Source organism: Phytophthora sojae (genome assembly GCF_000149755.1).
Source record: "Phytophthora sojae unplaced genomic scaffold PHYSOscaffold_1, whole genome shotgun sequence".
NCBI classification, from domain to species: Eukaryota; Oomycota; class Peronosporomycetes; order Peronosporales; family Peronosporaceae; genus Phytophthora; species Phytophthora sojae.
The window spans coordinates 7,482,963-7,503,989 of NW_009258115.1; the positions used below are offsets into that span (position 1 = coordinate 7,482,963).

Here is a 21,027-nt window from a genome sequence, read left to right on the forward strand (position 1 = left end):
AAGGACGATGACACCGCACGGAGACAGCAGATGACGTCATGAGGTAAAGGCGTGCAGCATACTGGTTGGTTGGTTGGCCGGCAGACGAGCCGCCGGTAGATAGGCAGTTGAGTTCAGAATTTCCAACAACGAGACAAGGTACTTCTTCATATTAGTCTTTGTGTTGTGCGGTTAGCGCCTACGTGTGTACTGTGACTGTTTCCTACCTACTTGCGAAGTGTACTCGGGGTTCTGGATTGATTTGGCCTCCCCGGTAACCTTCTAGTAGCGTAGTGTGTTGCATTGTCTGGACTCAGGAGATCAGCTCTCAGTGTTCGACAGTAGGACACTCTAAACGGTTTAGTATGGTATTGGTGTGCGTCTCGCACTTTGGTTTGGACCCGCAGACTAGCTGCGGCAGGAGATCTCCAGTAGATCTCGTACATATTGTACAACAAGTTGTCGTACAGTGGGAAGAGTTACCTCGCTGTACAAGTGCATCCGCGACAGAGTTAACCTAAGTCTCTGCCTGCGAGTGTAAGGAACCCCATATTTACCCCTTCATATTACACGTCTTCTAGGAATTACGCTAGATAAAGATCCGAGTCTTGCTACAAGGGTACACAAGGTGAGGCCTAGAGATCTCGGGACTAGTTCTCGTTGTCTTTGGGTATTTGGCTTGCAGGGGTAACCCCCCCCCCCGTAGTTGCGTGGCAGGACACGTGTGAGAGATTATTAGTTTTTATCTGAGGGACTCCACCACAATGGTGCGCGTGCCCGGATCTACTAGTCCGAAAGGGGACGTGAAGGGGAAGGGTAAGGTGAGGGAAGACGGAACTCCGCTGGGACCGGCGGAAGTTAAACGTGAAAACACTAGGTCCACCGACGGACAGGCAATGGGGACACCTGAGCCGAACGATTTCGTTTACGAAGAGAAGTTCCCCGTTAAGGCTCCGAAAGGAGCCTCCGGGACTCGGTCAAAAAACCGAGTTCCATTGGACCTGCTGCTAAGCGGGACCCCGGCGTCGCTGAAAAGCGAGGTAGAAACCTGGAGCGCGAGCATCTGAAGGGGGTCATCCGCGACCTCGCTGCCCGAAGCGATGCTCTAGACGCTGCGATGGACTACATGGAAGTCGAAGATGCGAAGAAGAAAGCCGAGAAGAAAACGGAGAAATTGGAGATCTCGGCGCTAGCGGTCCATGGCCCCAGCAACGACACTCACGATGAAGACAAACGATTTCGTGAAGCCGAAGTCAACTACTTCCGTCAAGAGCTCGCGTTCCTGCTCCAGAGAGATCCGCTCCTGCGTAAGTTGGGGCTGACGATGACATGGCCTCTCACGGGTCCAGTTCGCAACCCGCGCACGCTAACAATCCGAGATCCGCTTCACGCCGTCACGATGCTGTTCTGCGTGCTCGAAGATGCTGGTTTCATGGTACATGAACAGCGGATCTCCACCGATGTACGCGAGTACGATCTGGAAACAAAAACCACCGTTCTTACGCTCGCGCGGGTGTACGCAGTGTTGCAGAAGCTCGTCCCGAGTGCAGATGACTCATCCGCGCCGTTGCCGACCGGAGACCTCACACCTCCTCGGTTGGACGATTCGCGGATCTCCTTCAAGTTTGAAGATGACGGTGACGCTCTCATGGGGAGCACTACCTCAACCAAGACGCCTCCACCGGCCCCACGTGTGTCCCGCCGAGAACGACGTGCGCAAGGGATCCCAGCGATCGCTGCAAACGATGTAGGTCGCGGGAAGTCTGCGCAAGTGTCAAATATTGCGCAGACTCGCCCAGCGAGAGGACCACGTGGGAGGATCCAGGAGGCTCAAGAGGTTGCAACAGAGCCCGATCGCCCCGGCGGTGTGGCTGAAGACCTTCTTTACCAGTTTGCAAACGAGCGAGACGAGCCTGAAGACGTTGAGATGCAACCAGTCACTGCGTCTCCCGCTCGGCCACGTATCGGGTACTGATCCCAGACACAACCGGAATACCAAGGAGATCTCCATGACCTATCCGATGACCTCGGCTATGATAAAGGTGGCGGAACCGGAGGTCGTGTCGCAGCTGTGTCCACGGCGACTAGGTGGCGAGCATCGGCTGTGTCCGAATTGAAGGACTTCAGCGGCAAGGAACATGACGAAGAAGCCGCCTGAGCCTGGTTCAACAAGGTTAGAACGGCCTTCCGACGGGATCAGATGCAGCCAGACGAGATGTGCTTGACATTTGCCGATTTGATGATAGGCCCTGCGCGCAATTGGTATTACCAGCTGAGCCGCACCGCTCGCGTGTCGTGGACTGACCTGGGTGAATAGTTCCAGATCCACTTTTGCGGTAAAGGGATCTCCCTCGCGCGCAAGTACTACCACATGCGGCGCGGGAGTCAGGAAGACCCACTGGATTACTTATACCGGCTGAATCTGGCCGGGATACGTGCAAACTTGAAGATCCATGATGGCACCAAGGAACAACGACGCGAACACGTCGACCACTACATCGATACAGTCCAAGATGACGATCTCGCCGGATCTCTGGTAGTGTTGAGGCTGCCTGACTCAGAAGCTCTCGAAGGCGTCGTGTTGGCCATGCGACGCCGCCACCAACGTCGCAAGATTGAGACCCTTAGGTTCGAAATACCGCCAAAAGGCTCCCGCCCCTGCAGCCTCCTCGAGGGCGGTGCGGGTTGTGACTACCGGTCGCGGACGCCGCGGAGATCACGGAGATCTCAACGAGTTCGAGGGCGAATCAAGCAGTTCCGATAGCGAATCTGAAGACGAAAGAGCGCACGTGTTTTCGGCAGCTAGGACGCCTACACCAGGAGATGGTGAACAGCCAGGGGCGCGCCAAGACCGCGAAGACCAACTGGGGCGTCCGAAGTACGGCACTCGATGCTCACACTGCGGATCTCGCTAGCATACGGATCTCGGGTGCTGGAAGAGGCTCACGTGCCAGAAGTGTGGACGCATGGGCCATCCTACCGACAAGTGCTTCTACGTCTGAAAGTACTGTGGAGACGTTCACGAAGCAGGTCAGTGTAAAATCGGCGACTTCTTCGATGCTGTTCGCCAATGGTACAACCCGACTCGCCATGCCGGACTGCTGCCCGAGAGCGTCGAGAAGGCGTTAAACTAGACCGCTCGCCAGGCCTGAACAGCCTGGTACGTGACGAGCGATCGAAGTTCTGCATTTATGCATATGTTCAGAGGAAGGCGCGAGCGTTAGAAGACCCAACTTCCTGTCATGCGGTGAATACAGCCAGATCTCTTACCTCGGATGAAGATGACTATTCGCGTCGCCCTTGTGTGATGGCCCTTCGACTGTCGCCGGGTGAACGCCGAGGTTACTGGAAGTATTACACTCCCTCCAAGTGGTTCAAGCAGTCGAAGGCGACCGGTGCGGTCAACAATGTCCGTGCCGTCCTACTCTTTGATACTGGAGCCGAAGTGTCGATAATCGACTCTACCTTTGCACGTAAGGTGGGTTGTGAAATTGATACAACACAAACAATGGATTGTGTTGGTGTGGGGGATGCTGTGTACCGCACAGAAGGCCGAGCAGAAGTCAAGCTCACTCTGGCTGGAGAGTTGGTGTACAAGTTCCGTGTGTGGGTTGGAGATCTCTCAGGACAAGACGTCATTCTCGGCATGGATTTTATGGTTCCAGCGGGGGTGAGGTTGGACCTGGTTGACGGAACGCTCTGTCTGCCGGACGAACTTCGCATCCAGATGACCGACCGTAAGCCACTGTATAGCAGCAAGGCTGACGCGGTCTACGCAACGGGATTCCATGAAGTCGGTCCTGGCCAATGGACAGAGATCTCACTCAAGTCCCACAACAAGCGGTTTGAACTGTGGGTAACGAGAGGGGAAAAATGGGTGATCACGGTGGTGAATGGTGGATTCAGTAACAAGTCATACCTCCGGATCACCAACATCAGCACGAGCCGCCTGGTACTGGATCGTTTGGTGTGTTTGGCAATCTGGTTACCCGTTGGGCAGATCCCGCGTCGACCTGGATTCGCTAGGAAGGATTCAAACCGCTATCGGGAGCGGCAAACACTTGAGTTCGAAGCAGCTGTGGACACTGGAGATGCAAAGAAGCGGAAGTTGAAGAGTCTGGACCGCTGGTCGAGCGTCCTAGCTACCGGACTCCGACTGCGATTTTAGCACGGCCTCCACAAGTGAAGACCGTTGAAGCAGCAGCAACGTCAGAAGAATGCACGCGACTTTCACTGGACGACACACATTCTCAAATGCAGCTGATGAAAAGTTCGACTGATCCGACTAGTGTGACCGAAACCGAGGAGGACGTGATCTCTATCGATCCCGGATAGGTGATCTCTGGTATGGACAGCGATGACCCAGTCTACCGCGTACGGAAACTCACGCAGGCGAGGAGAGCGGCCTATCCTTTACGAACAGTGGCGAAATACCGGTAGGCTTGGCGTCGACTCCGGCAAATGTGGCTGAGGCCGAGCTCCGCAAAGAGTTCCCAGAATATACCCCTGACCTCATGCCACAATCCAAAATACACGCCGCGGCCACCGAGGAAATGGTTCATCGCACGTTGTCGGTCATCGTTGAAAGAGACTGGAGCGACAGCTGTAGCTGTGCGTCCGAAAGCGCTGAGTCTACTGGTAGCTGGGGTAGTTTTGACTGGCAGACCGACGACGAGAAAGAAGAGGAGCCGCTGAGCGGAATGCTCCCAGTGACCCAGGTCGAACCAAGCCAAGGCGGAGATGCAACCGACATGGATGAAGCGAAGTATGTTCATGAAGGGGCCGATCTCACTGCGGAAGACATCTAAAAGGAGATGGCGGTGTTACCAGAGATCTCCCTGCCGGCAGAACTTAAAAGGGAAGATGTCAAGGTCGGGGATCCAACTGAGAACACAGCAGAGGAGATTGATCGTCTGCGTGATATCATTTGGGAGTGGCGTCACCTTCTCATCGTCAAAGGGAATGCTTTACCCCCTGCGGCGACGGGGGCGATCTGTGACATCGACGTTGGTGGCGCACGACCGGTGGCTCAGCGTTGTCGTCGGATCCCGCCTCAGTTCCGTGAAAAGGTGTTCCAACTCGTCAAGTGGCTACTGGGGGCGAAGATTATTCGGATCTCCACTTCTCCTTGGGCGTCTCCGATCGTTATCGTCGTCAAGAAGAACGGCGTGGACGTCCGACTCTGTATCGACTACCGTCTGGTCAATGCTCTGACACGACTGATGATCTACCCCATGCCGTTGATTGACGACCTCCTCGAACATCATGACAGTTTGCTGTGGTTCTGTTCTCTCGACATGGCGAGTGGGTTCTGGGTGGTGAGTATGACCGATCGAGCCCGAGAGATCTCCGCGTTCATTACGCCGTTCGGCCTGTTCGAGTGGCTGCGAATGCCGTTTGGTCTGAAGAATGCCCCCACCTCTATCAGCGGCTGATCGACAATGCGTTATATGGCGTGCTGCGGATCTCGCCGGGTCAAGATCGCGCGGATCTCGTTAACATTTTCGAGGAAGGTTTTCCTGAAGATCGATCGCTGCCGTCGGTGCTGGGGCGTCGCTCTTACATCGACATCTTAGTTGGAGCAAGCTCGTGGGACGAACTGTGTGAGAAGGTCAAGAAGCTCCTAGAGGTTTGTGACCACTGGAATCTGTCTATTAGCGCGGAGAAGAGCAGTTGGGGTATGAGCAAAGTCGACTATCTGGGGCATCAGATCTCCGGTGAAGGCCTGTTCACCAAGCCGAAAGATTTGGCAAGTCTGGAGGCGTTGTAGTTTCCCAAAACGCTTAAGGCTCTCCAGTCATTCCTCGGCAGTCTCAACTACTACAATCGCTTCATCGAAGATTTCGCAGTATATGCCACAGTGTTGTATGAGTTCGGAGATTCCGATTTCATCAAGGGTCGAGCCACAAACGTCAGCGGAAATCACGAGGCGACTGTGAGATGAGGCCACGCGCTACGAGCCTTCGATACCCTGAAGTTCAAGATGATCAACGCACCCATGCTCTACCATTTTGCCCCAGAGTTGGATCCTGTTGTGATTGTGTACGCAAGCAAGTGGGGGATCTCTGCCTCTCTCGTTCAGTGTCGTGATGGAGTGTACGTACCCGTCAAATTTACGAGTAGGACACTGCGATCTCACGAGATCGGGTACGACATTGTGGAGAAGGAAGTACTGGCTCTGCTAAGAATCCTCGATAGCTGCTTCACCATGCTGAGTGGTCGACACATCCGAGTGCTCACCAGACATACGACTCTCGCATGGCTCTTCCGCGCGAAAGGCTCGAAGGAGGGACTCCAGCTCTTGCGTGAGAAGGCCAGAGTGATTTTGCGGTCTTGGCCGCAATGCGAACTCATCCACGTAAAACGCGATTGGAACCAACCCGCGGATATGCTGGCGGGACAGGCGCTGCAGCGTGGTGCCGGGGTAGTTGTCGAGAGTCACACCGATTACACGGACCTCGAGACCTTGAATCGACTGGACGAGCTCCTCAAGACGGGCGAAGAACGTGACGCCCATCCGAAGGTAGGCGCTGTCACGCGAAGCCGATCTCGTACTGTCGCACCAGCCGTGTTGCAGGAAGACGTCGTCAAGCAGCTGCGCTTGGAACGGATTTGCCGTGCTCAAGACGAGGAGGTGTGGATCTGGTCACTGAAGTGTTTCCTGCACGGTGATCTCTCTCAGATCTCGAGCCGTCAAGCCAAGACGTGCAGTAAACTGGCTGACAGTTACGAGGTCGACGAGCATGGTCTCTTGATGTACTGTCCAGTCGAGGGGCGCGGTGGTGATGTCGAGGACCGTGGATCTATGGTGAAACTGGTAATGCCGAGTACACTCCACGAAGATCTCCTGCATCATTTCCACACAAGTGTGGAGGGAGGTCATCAGGGAGTCAGCCGAACATGCCAAAACCTTCGGAGGCATTTCTACTGGCGAGGTATGTTCTGAAGTGTGCAGAAGTATGTCGGGGAGTGCGTCGACTGCGAGACGGGAAAAGGAAAACCCACCTTGCGGGGGCGATCGCCGGGCAATATCGCCGCTGATTACCCTTTCCAGGTCGTGGCTATAGATCATATCCCCACCCTCCCGAAGTCGTTCAAGGGCAACACAGAGCTCCTAGTCTTCGTGGATCTCTTCACCGGCTTCGTTGTGGCAAAGGCAAACGCGGACAGGACCGCACCAACAGTGGCTGAGGCATACGAGGAATGCGTGTTTCGGCGGTACGGAGCCAGCGAAGTAATCAGGCACGACCAGGAACCGAGCTTCATGTCCGACTTTTTCCGGTCGTTTAATGCGCTGCTGGGCCAGCGTCAGCGATCTACGCTCGCGTATAGACCTCAAGCAAACGGCACAGCGGAGCGGATGGTCCAGACTATTTCCAGATCTCTGCGGATGTACGTTGACGACGAGAACCAACAGGAGTGGGATGAATATGCGGAGCGGTTGGTGTTTGCGTTGAACACATCGCACGACCGAGTACGCAAGGACACGCCATTCTTTTTGCTGCACGGGTGAGACCCTAAATCGTCTATTGAGGCATCGTTGGCTGTTGGAGGGACCGGAAGCCGAGATCTCGACCCACAGAAATGGAGGTTCAAGATCAACGCCAATACCAACGTGCTCAGACAGAGACTCGTCGTCTCCTCGCCGAAGCTCGTGAGAGTCGCGCGGAAGCCCACAATGAGAATGTACTGGAGTCACCCATTACGGAGGGATCGCAGGTTGGCTGTACCTCGACTGAGTCAAGGTCGGATACGCTCGGAAGCTCGCTCACATGTGGCATGGGCCTTTCAGAGTCGCCACCATGGTGAGCGACTACGCTGCCAAGCTGGAAATCAGCGGGACTGACTACCGACTGTTCCCTAACGTACACATCTCGAAGCTGAAGCTGGTCCGACAGTTCCCCGAACGACCCGCCGAAGATCTCACTGTTGATGAAAGCGAACGATTTGACTTTGACGAAGAACTTCTCCCCGAGGATAGCTGGGAGGCACAAACTCGCGGTGACAACGAGTATGAAGTTGAAGAGATCTTGGATGTCAAGACGGAAAGACGCACCCGCTACGGTCGACGGCTCAAGGAATATTTGGTGCGTTGGAAGGGCCACGCAGAGACGAATTGGGTCAAGGAAGAACACCTGAACTGTGGTGGTCTGCTGTTCGACTTCCAGCAGAAGCGACGGAGCCGGCAGAGGTTCCATGTGATGCAATCGCGTGGAGAAGCCGACATTGCCGAAGAGTGAGGCGGTGTTGGCGGGTAGCGTGGTGGACGCTATCCGTAATGGTGGATGATATTTATTGCACATTACATTTGATTGAGTGGAAGAAGAAATGGAGAGAAGATCACGCGATGGAATGGAGAAACGAGGTTAGTTGTGATGATCTGGTCGGACATTAGATTTACGACGAACGAGTACTCGGGGGCGACTTGGAGATCCAGCCCGGTGTCGCAGTGCTGGAGGCACCTGGTGTGCGAACGTGCGTCCGACGGCTGCTGAAACACGCTCACCACGACGCGCTGGGTCTGTGCGATGGTGAAAACCGGCACCGTTCGTGTCGGAGACTACCTTCGCGTTCCGTCGATTTTGGCCGGATCGCTGTCGTCTCCGACTTGGAGATCCAGCCCGGAGCCGCAGTGCAGGAGGCACCGAGGACGTGAAGGCGTGGTCGGTGGCCGTCGGACTAAGTGCAGTCCTACGCCTGGAGTTTGTGCTATGGCCTTGATCACCACAAATCACTTCCCAGAATGCACGGCGACCTATGACATGCCTTCACATCTCCAGTTGGGGAGATCTCCCAGTCATGACATTGACTGTGTACAATTAAGTTGTGGGGCGGGAGTGATATGAAATGGAGTCGAAGCCGGTGTATTACGAAGTCGATAAAGAAGATGCATGCTCGAGGAGACTACGTACATTGGTGAAGAAAGAAATGTCGGACGCTGGAGATTTCCGGGGGTCCTTCTAGGTCTGTTCAGCTGACTCAGGCTAGGCAATTGACGAGGTCACCTTGAACTTGCCTCGAAGGCGCGTGTGGATGGGTTCGTTCATCGATGGGTGTTTGTCACGAGCGTTCCAGTAGAACAGGCGCCACGGCTCCGCCTCGTTAGTCGTTCGTAAGACGTGTAACAGATCTCCAGAGGCACCAGAAGCTCCCTTAGGGAACCACGGGCACGTTGCGAACAGCGGCAGGAAGAATGGCTCCAGAAGAATGTCCAAGTCGCACACATGAGCCTTGCACAGGCGGGCCACCTCTTCGAACACAGGCAGCAGCATCTTCACAAAGTGGGATCTCCGATTCTTACGATCCGAAATGAACTTTACCGCCCAAGACTCAGCGCTGGCCTTGGAAATGGAAATCTCGATGGAGTGGGTGATCTTCCAGAACACAAGCGCGCCACGATTATCGTTCCGAGTCAGCACATCGCGGATGATGGCCAGAAGAGGTTGGAAGCGGGGATCTCCAATGTCGAACGAGACTGGGTCGGGCATGTTATCCAGGAAGATCTTCCAGGGACTCGCTTTGTATAAAGCTTCGACCGAGGCTTGTGGCCAGGGCCGATAGTCAGCAGGAACGGCCAGCTTCCCCTTCTTAGGGTTGCACACCCCGGCGGGCAGCAGCCTTTCGCGTGGTAAGAACTTCGAAGCGAGGTCTTTGGCTGTAAGCTGGTCAAGGCGGTGACCTGCAACAACCTCCCACAGCCACGGCGTGACATCGGCAGGGCGCGCAGCTTCGCTGGACTCTGGTGGAATTGCGTGCGTGAATGGACTTCGGGCTGATACAGAGATCCACAGGCTGTCAGACGGAGATCTATGAAAGTCGCTTGTCTGACAATGAGGAGCTACGTACCCATCGCCGTAGAGGAAGACAACTCAGCTGGCGCTCCCTCGGTAGTCGCAACGGCGCGCTTTGCAGGCTTCGACTGTGACGTTGGATCAGAAGAGAGATCTCCACTTCGCTTTGCCGAGCCAGACGGGAGCTGCTGTGAAGATGTTCGCGCTGGAGGATCAGAGGAGACAAGGCTCGTGGCCGTTGACGCCAGTGTGGCAAGAGACGAACTGGAAGAGGCCGACCCCACGCATCGTTCCACCTCAGGTTGCGGAGTTGGCGCAGGTACCAGATTGATCAAGTTGCGCAACGCTCCAAGGTGTTCCTCACGCTCCGCTAGTTTGCTGCGGAGATCAGCAGAAGAAGCCTGCTCCTTCAGCAGCGACGGTCGACTCGCATCCAGCTCCGCCTGCAAGTCGTCGCGAGCGAGGGAGGCCTCCACTCGCTCTCGTTCTACAAAGCAATAAACGCACAGGTCAGCACAAGAGTCAGCCCGCCACATTAGCACGCGCGATCATGACCTGCAGCCACTGCGCGATCCTGAGCTGTTGCGAGATCAGCCTGACGATGCTCCAAACTGTTCTTGAAGTCGACGTTCTCACGCCGTAGAACGGTGTTATGCTGAGTCAGCCGAGTGATCTTCCTCTCCAACTCCTCCAGTCGCTTCCCAACCACCTTATGCCGCTGTGCGAGATCCGATAACGCTGTCGCTGAGGAGATCAAGGCGTTAGTGATGCAACATCAACAACCTCAGCACTTGGGACGACTACCACCGTCTTGCGCCTTCTTCGACGCCGCCGCCGCTTCTCGTCGTGCTGCTTCTGCGTCCTCACGAGCTTTGGACGCATCCAAGCGAAGGGCGTCCATCCGTGACGCTGCTTTGTTGACCAGCGTGCGCGATTGCGCCAACCCGGTCTGCAACCTGTCGATTGTCGCCTCCGCTTGGCGCAATCGATTGCGGGATCTGTCTCGTTCGGCATTGGATCGTTGCAGGACACGTCCCGCGCGTCCGTCACTAGTCCGATCATCATCAGTGGCAGCTTCGCTGGCAGCCAACAGTCGGCCACCTGGGGTCACCGATGCAGTGGGAGGAGGGGTCCAGGTAGCCTTGATATCTGCCAGCTCGGCTCATAGATCATCCAGATCTCCGAGGGCGATCTTCAACTGACTGGGGACGATGCTGCAGCGGACAGAGTGACTTCATCGGCATCAGCTGAGCGAGCGGCGACCCGTGCGAGATCTGCGCGTACTTGTTGTTCAGCAGCTTTGGCTTGCTGACGGCGTTCTACTTCGGTGTTCAGGGCCTGCTGGAGATCTCGGAGACGACCGTCGGCTTCGTTGCGCACGCGTTGAACCTCCAGATCGAGATCATGGATGGCTCGATGAAGACTTGCAGTGTGGCGACCAGATGCTTCAAGAAGATCCTGGGCGACGTCAAGACGGCCCCGGAGATCCAGCACCTCGTGATCGAGGGCCGCGGCGACTTGAGCAGCCTGGATAATGCGCGCGCGTTCCGATAGAGATGGCTGCGAACCGGAGTATGGAGCCGCGGCCGGTATAGATCGACCAAGGGAGTGACAGGCGGTGCAATCTCCGTGGCTGTAGGTCGACGACAGAGTTAACCTAAGTCTCTGCCTGCGAGTGTAAGGAACCCCATATTCACCCCTTCATATTACACGTCTTCTAGGAATTACGCTAGATAAAGATCCGAGTCTTGCTACAAGGGTACACAAGGTGAGGCCTAGAGATATCGGGACTAGTTCTCGTTGTCTTTGGGTATTTGGCTTGCAGGGGCAACCCCCCCCCCTCGTAGTTGCGTGGCAGGACACGTGTGGGAGTTTATTAGTTTTTATCTGAGGGACTCCACCACATAGCTTCAAATTGGACCCCCCCCCCCAGGTTCACTACCCTGGTCCCAAATTAAAATAAGGGGAAACCCTGTTTCGGGGCCCATAATTCTGAAATAATTGTATTTCAGGTCCGTTAAATAATCCAATAATAAACTTGACTGATAAAATGCATTATCAGAGCATTTTGAGCAACTTTTACATGCAGAAGGAACATGGGTATACACTCCACTTGTTTGCATCTTCTTGCAACTGCTTATCTACCGGAGTTCGACCAAATACGTACAAGCCAGAGGCCCCAGTCTGCTTGTAAGAAAGCAAGCTGCTATCATCAATTTGGCACTCCGTTAGAGACCAATTGACAGCAGAACCAGTCAGGAGTCAGGAGGCTCTGCTTCAACTGCGTGACCAACGTATAGCTATTTAGTACCTCTGAAACCGTAGATGGCCCAGAAAAAATATTCCGATTTAACGGAGCCGAAACAGAATTATTTCAAAATTGCGGCCCAAAAACGCGGTGCAGGACTTAAATAAAAACCTGATGGGATAATGTTTATTTTTTTAAAAAGTGACAAAAAATACTGCCCTCTTAATTTGAAATATATGATTAGTTCAATTTTACTGGGATAGGAAGTAACGTTAGTGCTGCTATCGCAGACCAAATAGGATTATATCCGTGGTACATCGAGTCAAACGATGACTCCTCTTGGCATCTAACTGGTACTGAGATAGCTAGTGTACCGTAAGGTATGCTGCTACGCAGCCGGTACAGGATTAATTTGGTGTCGCATGAAGCCGTGCGTGTAACGCATGCGTTTAAGTATCCATCATATATTGATGTATTATGAAAGTAAACTTAATAGGTAATCTGAATAATTACCTAGTCGGTCTCTATCAATGAAGAAGCACGCCTGAGTGAATTTACAGCACGAAGGTTAGAATAGTCGTCTGCTTGGGAGGGCGTTGCTGCAGCTTATAACTTGCTTGTCGGAGGCAAGAAAGCAAATTGATATTATCGCAAGTGTGTTATTGAACTTAAAGGTCTGATTATCTGGTAGATGTGGATGCTCATAATATGAAAGCACAGCGCGGGCGACTGGTGCGCCGCAAGTGCGGCGCGCCTAAGTCGTGTGCGCTGTGCGTTTATCTGTTTTGTTTATACTGGGATAGGAAGCGACGAGGTGCTGATAGACCAGCCCAAACAGGATTAATTCGGGCGATGTCCCCCCTTACCGGTAACGTCTTTAGGTCAATTTACAGTAAGTGATGTCTATTGACCGAGTGTTTTAGACTTCTCACGAATGATGGAGGCTGGTCCAGTTCATTTGCAAATTCGTCGAGTTAGATTCGTCATTGATTTTGCTCTGAAATCGGTTGTACGTCGTGACCATAGTGGCGATACATTGTCGGGCAGATTCTGCGGCTGCGAAGCAGGCGCAGGAGATGCCCGTGGAGCGTGCGGATTGAGTTTATCAATGGCGATCAAAGGTGAGTTAACCAATCCTATCCCAGCCTTCGCGAAGCCCTAGTTTTTGCTATCTCAGCCCCCGCGAAGCCCTAGTACATTTTCTTGAAACCGGTACGTCTCCGGTGCCGCACTGGGCCCTCCAAAAGGTTTATATGCGTGGGCAGATCGAACTGGTGCGCTACCGACAACGCTGGTATGAATCAGTATATGTTTGGGTACGTATGAAAATGAAGTTAAGACTGAAGGTCAGCATTTGGATTTTTCTACAAGCGCTAAACAGATATCAACCAAGGTTCGCATTTTTAATATTGCAAAGCATTGCCGGTAGACAGTTTGAACTGGCAAATTTCCGGGCAGATGCTGCGGCTGCGAAGCAGGCGCAGGAGATGACCGTAGCTAATAAGAAAAATATAATAAAAAATAAAAAGAAGGGGTTTATACCAAAATTCTCCTATCCCCGGAGCCCTAGTGATTTAAAATTAATAAATATTATGAAAATAATTATTTACCCAGGTCGTACTTAGTGTGATGTTGAAGAAAGCGTGAGTTCTACTCCAAATCGGAACTCGCGGCATTGGAGAAAGGCCGATTGGAGAGTGCGGTGGTGAGGAGACATCGACTGCGGCGGTCGACGATGGAAAGGACCAAATATTTCCGGTTGGTCGAAGGGGCGACTCGCCCCCGCCGTCACAGTCTGGTACGAGATCTGGTAGTGCCTGCTGGTGCTGGCGTTGTTGCCATTCGCAAGGCGGTGTGCAAGTCTTCCCTTCCGCCGGAGATTCATGATTGGGCTCTCAAGGTGTTCGCGAACGACGAGGTGAAGAGTCCTCTGGATGAGGGTGCAAGCTTGGATGGCTATGGAGAGACGGCAGATGACCCACTTGTTGTTCAAGTCCCGAGGGTTTGGTATCGGCTAATGGAAGTCGACGGCCGTACTCCGTTCGCGGGTATCATCGCAGACCGGGTCCCGCTAACCGAAGAGAACACGATGACGGACGTGCGGGACGCCGTTTTCGCTGCGTGGCAATCGTTGTTCACGAATCTGAAGCCAAGTCAACTCACGATTTACGGAAACCAAGCGGCGTGCGACTCGAGTGAGCCTTTGGATGTCAATGCGCAGATTGAATCGCTTGGCCAAACGCCACAAACCGCACTTATCATTGTCGTGCCCGCGTCCGTACGAGTGAGATCTCGGGAGGAGTCAAAAGATGAAGTTGGCGTTGACGAGGTTCCCGCAAAACGGCACAAGCCTACGCAGTGGGAATGGAAAGAGGAGGATCCCGTCTATAGTGTGATGGGAAACCGATTGTTCTTCGTGGACCGTGATCGTGCGACGCAGCAGCTTCTTGGATTTCATAAAAGCAACTACGATCGCGCTACGAATGGTGGTGGTGGTGGTAACTGGGTGGCTCCTCTGGTTGATCATGTCTTTGGCCTAGGCAAGTCAACTTTCGGTTGGGAGTACATTCGGAGATACAACCAGATCTGGGATGAGTTTTCGGAGATGGAGAAGAAAAAGGAGGAGAACGGCTTCCTGGATATCGTGCGGAAGTGCCACACGATCACACTTCAGTTTACTGAAGATGACTTTCTGAATGACGACTTGGAGTTTGATGGTAGAAAGGCTGCCAGAAGTCTCGTTGAGAGAATTGGATCATATTTCAGCGAGATCTATGGGGACAACATTCCTCAAGCCCTGGATCCGAACGCAATAAGCCACAACCGATTTGTGGGTGTTTTGAGAAGTCTAGCGATGGAAGTTGGCCCACTGTTTATCGTGATTGATGAGATCGGCCTGGCTTTCGATGCGGATCTTCCCGATACCATCAAGAGAGAACGATTTATGGCGTTCTGCCGCAGAATCCTGCTGCCTTTATTCTCGGTCAACACTTTGTTTTTCCTGATTGCTGGTCGTGCGCCATTCCTCAGCTATGTCCATTTACGACCAGATGACCGGTTCATGGTTCGACGACTCAGCTTAATTCTCTTCGCCCCCTGCAATTGAGGAGGTCATCAAGAACACGTTTTGGGACGAAAGTCAACTGCAGACTATCCAGAAGCGATATAGCCTCGACGATTCTCAAGTGCTACCGGTAGCTGCCCGACTTTTCAAGGCAACTTTCGGTCATCCGCGATCGCTGCTTGGCGCCTTCAAGACCTGTGGTTCGTGGGATGATATCGTTAAGTATGAAACGTGTAGTGATCGACGCGGTAGCAACGTGAATTGGGCTCAGTTTGGTAAGTTCCTGCATCGTTACGCGTCACCACTTCGAGGAGTGATGGATTGCATTCTCGAAGATGCCCCAGTGGATTTGTCATCTGAGTGGATAGACCAGGGAGACAAAACCATCACGTACGATGCCATCATCAGCATATTTGGTATCGGGTGGTACGAAGAGCTGGATCAAGCGAAGCTGTGGGCATCGTTGTATATCCTACAAGCGATGCTACCCTCCTTCTACTCGTCCAGGGAGCTGCTCGAGAAAGTCGCACCAGCAATCGGCAAACAATTGATTGACTATCCTGGCATATTTGAGTTGCTTTGCATTAATCGCTTCCAAGAGCTGTTTCACGATGAGAAGTGCCCGAGCGAAGTACTTCCCAGATTTTTCACAAAGGAACAGAAATTTGGACGCTGCACCGACGTGAAATTCGCGAAGGTGACGCATTGGATGCCGAAGAAAACAGGGCAGGGAGGCGAATCGAGTTTGCTGAGCTTTGTTTCCGTTACTGATGACTCGGGCGTTTTGATGGAGAAAGTTGCTGATGTAGTGCAGAAGTTTGCATTGCAGTCAGGGTCGCCTGACGGTAAGGTTTTAAACAGGTCTTATGCAGGTCTGGTCCTGTTTTGGTCCTACGGCATCTAAACGAGACCGAACAGAAAATCAGTATGATTTCGCTAGCGGTCCCGTTTGGATGGCGAGACCCAAATGATATCACTCATTTTTAGACCCCCTGCACCCTGATATAAAATATCGTGATAGATTATAGAGGGCAGCCACTATTGAAGTAGAGCTGGAGATTATAATATGAAACCCAAATGTCTGAATTTGCGAGCGAGTGTCTTGCTGGTGTCGATCCCTGGACCGTCGACGCTGCTCGGACTGTACGCTATTGCTAGACTTTCTTAATGAGCTTTAACTAACTGGGTTGCTCAGACGTCCTCGTGCCTGAATCTACTGCTATCTTCGTCCATGTAGTCTTGTATGCATGTACCGCTGATCCTTGGTACTTGGTACTTGAAGTACTTGCTTGTACTTTGCCTCTGCAGGAAGCTAGATACTGATCCAGTGATCGACATCCAGCAGGGCGCTAGCTCGCAGCTCGCCCTCCACATCCCACGTACGCAAAATGAACTTCTCGATTGTCCCTAAGACCGCAATTTAAGGAAAACTACAATTGGTCTAGCCTTAGTGCATACTTAAGTATAGCGGTAGCTGGTGGGCCGAAGATCGGCGTGGACTTCTTCTCATATGCTTTGGTTGCTGTTGGCTCGCTGACGTTCGGCCTGATTAGACTGAATGATATCCTGTGAAGCTTGCTGGTCCGAGAGTTGGTACCGTTTGGACGCTTTGCTTGCGTTGGGTGCGCTGGTTGGGCACATGGTGATTGCGTTGCGACCTCGTGAGTCGCCTGTATGACAGTGTTGGTACCATGGAGAGACTATTGGTGCTGACGGATCCACCGAGTGTGTACTCTATCGTTTGGCTGAGTTATTAACTCGCGGGGGCAGGGGTGTTCATCACGTCGGACGGCCCGGGCAGCTAGAGTACAAGCCGGATTAGCATGACTGACAGTCAACCTGACAGCAGGGTTGAAGTTTTTGTCCAGTATGGTTTTTCATTTGCAATATCACCTTTAATACAAAATACATTTATTTTCCGTTTGAATATTTAATTGTAGAGTTTTTCTAAAACCTTGTTTTCTGTAGGGTCTTTTTTAGGTCCCATTTGGAGGCTGATTTTATTTCGGTCCTGTTTTGGTCCTACGGACCAAAAAAGACCAGACCTGCATAAGACCTGTTTAAAAATCTTCCCGCCTGACATCATGTTCGTGACAACGGCACTAATGGTGGGGCTTGTCGTCAGAAGCTCTACAGTTGACCCACTGTTGCTGGAAGGGGAGTGCGAAAAGTTTAACGAGATGTGCATGCAGTTGGCCAGCTCCTCGAAAAAGCGACTGAATGTCCTGATCGTCTGCTCGACGGCGTATGCCCCCGAACTGCGAGTGCACTTTGAAGGACACGGATCTCCGGACAAGATGTCTTTCGTTTATTCCAGCGATAACGTTGCGGCTGTTGATGAAGTTATCCTACTGAACTTGTCCACGTTGGGGAACTGCGTCGAGTTTTTAGGAATCGAAGACGACAATCTTGAAAAGTCGCTGAAGGGTGCAATCGCGAATGCTTTTCAATCGACATGGAAATCTACCACCAGCCTCGTCTATCTGGAGATTCTCGCCGAGGTATTAGCATGTGCAATGGCCAGCTTTTTCTTTGACAGGTGAAGGGCTCGAGTGCAAGGAATTCGTCGAGTTGACCGAGCAGCACCAAGTCCACCGGCGAAATAACCTGAAGATTCATCTGTAGAAACGGCAACAACGTCAACGGTTAATGTATCCATCATGAGCGCAGTGGTGTACTTGCATGTCGAAGGTGCTGCATCGAAACCATCCGAGCGAGAGCTGGGTACAGCACTGTGACCCACGACACCGGACACGACACCGGAGCGCTGCATACCTCGAGGCCACATGAACACATTTTGGGGTCAGCCGGCGCAAGCAGCGGCGGCAGCGGCTGGCAAATTATCCTGGACTGCGCCTGAATTGCTTCTAGGCGACGAATATACCGGTATGCTTGCCGTCCTCCCCAGCAAGCTCGAAACAAAAAAAGGAAAACGTTTCATCCTTCGTGCGGATGAAGCCATGACTCGCGCGATAATTCCCAACGTTTGCTGTGGGATCGCAACGTCGATTTTAATCTGGATGATAACTTCAAGAGCGATTACCGCGCGTGCACAACACTTCAGCGCCATTTGAAGATGGTTTAGCGCATGTTCACGGAATTGACGTCGTCCAGGGGACCACGAGAAGGAGATTTTGAATCTGCAGATTGAGATCGCGCGCAATAGGAAATTGGCGTCTTGCGACAGAATGCCAAGCTCAAGAAGGCAGAAGAGGAACTGTACTCGGCAGTAAGCCAGATGGAAGCTGAAGTTACCTTGAGCAAGAAAACGATTGAAGCACTGAAGAATCAGATACTCGGACTATGCGGGGCTGCAATCAAGTACTAGCCGAGGATCGAAAACCTGACGAGTCAGATGGAAGCTCAAGCAGGGGGGGTTGAAGAAGGAGATGAACGATGCAGAGGAGGAGGGCAATTACTACGTAGTACGTTGCATTGAAAAATAAATTCGATGGATGTTAAAATTGGCTCAAGTTTGATCCATAATGGATAATGCTACTGCGGCCAACTGAAGGGTCTCGCACAACAGTCGCGATCCTTTGCCGGCGAACCGACACACTCGATTTATCAGCAACAAGCGGGGAATCATGGGGCCGAAGAAGCCACTAGCAGGCTCGCCTGTGAAGAAGAAGTCGAAGGACCATTCCAAGGGGGCTGCAATACCAACCGGTGATGGCCACGACAAAGATCGAGGAGGTGCTGGGGGTACCGGTGCAGGAGGTGCCGGGAGTGGAGCGGCGGACGGTTCGCTTTCAGGTGCAGGGCAAGACAACGACGAGATGGACGCGTACCACGAACCAGTACGTTGCTGTTTAATCCCCACTGCAGTTGAGGTGTTATATGAAGGCTTACCTTTTCTCATCGTTGATCCAATAAACAGGTAAAGAAAATCGTGATTCCTGACAACCAGCTCAAGCTGTCGCCGCAGGAGCTGAACGAGGAGTTCTCGCGGGTGCTGACAGCGAACGACCCGAATGTTCCGAACAACATCACCAAGTACAACTACAAGGAGAGGACGTACAAGGTGGACCCACCCGGACCAGGAGACCACCTGTACGTCCATCTCTGCAGCGACGGCAGCATGATCCACAAGGAGTCCGAGGACGCCAAGACGCAGGCGGCTTTCGACCAAAAGTATGCCGAAGAAGAGAAGGAGGCGCGGGAGTTGGCTATCAAGCAGGCCAAAGAGGAAGCGGAGGCGAAAGGAGAGAAGATCGACGAGGCGGCTCTGCAGTTCGAGTCCGGCAAGAACCAGTTCAACTACAGCGAGCGCGCAGCTCAGACGTACACCAACCCACTGCGGAAACGCGCCGTTGAGACGGAACCTCCACCCGTGGTGAGCTTCATGGCCACAGTAACGCAGTGGGAGATCTACGACACGTTCATGGACGCGTACGAGCAGCACCAGCGTGAACAAATTCAGCTTCAGAAGGTGGCACAGAAGAAGGATAAAGACGAGAAAGACGGTGGAGGTGCAGCGGCAGGAGGTGCAGAGCTACTGGCAGCAGCACCAACCGCAGCAGCCGGAGGAGGTGGCGGTAGTGGAGGTGGTAAAGGGAAGGGAGACGATATGGTGCACTCCGCAGCAATGGGGAAGACGCTTCGCATCATTGAGCGCATGGTGAACCAGAACGCGGACGACGAGATCTTCCACGACTTCAAGTACTGGGAGGACGCGAGTGATCAATTCCGCGAGGGCGAAGGCTCGCTGCTGCCTCTCTGGCGCTTTTCGAGTGAACGTGCCAAGAAGAAGCAGGTCACGGCCGTGTGCTGGAATCCTCGATTCGGCGACCTGTTCGCCATCGGGTTCGGCTCCTACGACTTCCTCAAGCAAGGCAGCGGCGTAATATGCTGCTACTCGCTCAAGAATGCGTCACACCCGGAGTTCACGTTCACGACCGAGTCGGGGGTCATGTGTCTCGACTTCCACCCACAACACGCTGCGTTGCTAGCTGTGGGGTGCTACGATGGAACCGTGTTGGTGTACGACGTCCGCAGCAAGACCAACCGGCCAATCTACGTGGCCACCATCAAGACAGGCAAGCATACCGACCCGGTGTGGCAAGTCAATTGGCAAGAGGAAGACCTGGCGAAGGAGCTGAACTTTTACTCGATCTCGTCGGACGGTCGGGTGGCCAACTGGATCTTGAGCAAGAACGAGCTCAAGATGGAGCCCGTGATGCAGTTGAAGCTGGTGGCAGCGGCCAAGGATGATCCAGAAGAGGCGTCGTTATCTGGACTGGCTGGTGGCTGCTGCTTCGACTTCAACCGCTTTAGTGAGCACCTCTTCATCGTCGGCACAGAAGAGGGCAAGCTGCACAAGTGCTCGAAGGCGTACTCTGGACAGTATCTCGAGACGTACGCAGGCCACCACATGGCCGTGTATGCTGTGCGCTGGAATCCGTTCCACGAGCGAGCCTTCCTGTCTTGTAGTGCTGATTGGACGGTGAAGCTGTGGGATCACAACCTGCCCGAGCCCATCATGTCGTTCGACTTGGGAAATGCCGTCGGCGATGTGGCGTGGGCTCCGTACTCCTCGACCGTCTTCGCCGCTGTAACCAGTGACGGCAAAGTACACGTGTTTGACCTGGCAGAGAACAAGAACGAACCATTGTGCGAGCAGAAGGTCGTGAAGCGTGCCAAACTTACACACTTGGCCTTCAACAGCCAGGACCCCATCGTGCTCGTTGGAGACGACCGTGGCGGCGTGAACGCACTGAAGCTCTCACCCAATCTCCGCAAAATCGTCGGTTCTGGAGAGGACGACGGTGGGCCTGCTGCAAATGGAGTTCCAGGAGGTGGCGACGCTGGTGTCAGTACTACCGCCGAGCTGCGCAATGTGAAGGCACGGTTCAAGAAGGAGTTCGAGAAGATCGACAAGCTTCTGAGCGCAAACGACAACAAGGTAGAGCGGTAAGACAAACGAATAACGAATAGGTTTGAGT

The 21,027-nt window shown here is 53.3% G+C and overlaps 6 protein-coding genes across 6 annotated transcripts; 4 read left to right on the top strand and 2 right to left on the bottom strand.

Moving 5' to 3' along the window:
- Positions 1-743: 743 nt before the first annotated feature.
- Positions 744-1,954, top strand: PHYSODRAFT_263503 (hypothetical protein; the record flags this gene model as incomplete). The annotated part of the gene is made up of 4 exons (XM_009517804.1): positions 744-800; positions 992-1,286; positions 1,329-1,670; positions 1,731-1,954. The coding sequence occupies 4 exons, from the start codon at positions 744-746 to the stop codon at positions 1,952-1,954; spliced, it is 918 nt and encodes a 305-aa protein (XP_009516099.1).
- A 7,009-nt stretch (positions 1,955-8,963) lies between these two features.
- PHYSODRAFT_322452 (hypothetical protein) lies at positions 8,964-10,671 on the bottom strand (the record flags this gene model as incomplete). Its single annotated transcript, XM_009517805.1, has 4 exons — positions 8,964-9,751; positions 9,826-10,257; positions 10,326-10,508; positions 10,575-10,671. The coding sequence occupies 4 exons, from the start codon at positions 10,669-10,671 to the stop codon at positions 8,964-8,966; spliced, it is 1,500 nt and encodes a 499-aa protein (XP_009516100.1).
- Positions 10,672-10,981: 310 nt separating this feature from the next.
- On the top strand, positions 10,982-11,324 carry PHYSODRAFT_322453 (hypothetical protein; the record flags this gene model as incomplete). Its single annotated transcript, XM_009517806.1, has 2 exons — positions 10,982-10,998; positions 11,069-11,324. The coding sequence occupies 2 exons, from the start codon at positions 10,982-10,984 to the stop codon at positions 11,322-11,324; spliced, it is 273 nt and encodes a 90-aa protein (XP_009516101.1).
- Positions 11,325-13,753: 2,429 nt separating this feature from the next.
- On the top strand, positions 13,754-15,124 carry PHYSODRAFT_294258 (hypothetical protein; the record flags this gene model as incomplete). Its single annotated transcript, XM_009517807.1, has 1 exon — positions 13,754-15,124. One exon carries the CDS (start codon positions 13,754-13,756, stop codon positions 15,122-15,124), a length of 1,371 nt encoding a protein of 456 aa, XP_009516102.1.
- Positions 15,125-17,561: 2,437 nt separating this feature from the next.
- Positions 17,562-17,870, bottom strand: PHYSODRAFT_294259 (hypothetical protein; the record flags this gene model as incomplete). Its single annotated transcript, XM_009517808.1, has 1 exon — positions 17,562-17,870. One exon carries the CDS (start codon positions 17,868-17,870, stop codon positions 17,562-17,564), a length of 309 nt encoding a protein of 102 aa, XP_009516103.1.
- A 799-nt stretch (positions 17,871-18,669) lies between these two features.
- Positions 18,670-20,999, top strand: PHYSODRAFT_470453 (hypothetical protein; the record flags this gene model as incomplete). The annotated part of the gene is made up of 2 exons (XM_009517809.1): positions 18,670-18,882; positions 18,963-20,999. 2 exons carry the CDS (start codon positions 18,670-18,672, stop codon positions 20,997-20,999), a joined length of 2,250 nt encoding a protein of 749 aa, XP_009516104.1.
- Positions 21,000-21,027: the final 28 nt, after the last annotated feature.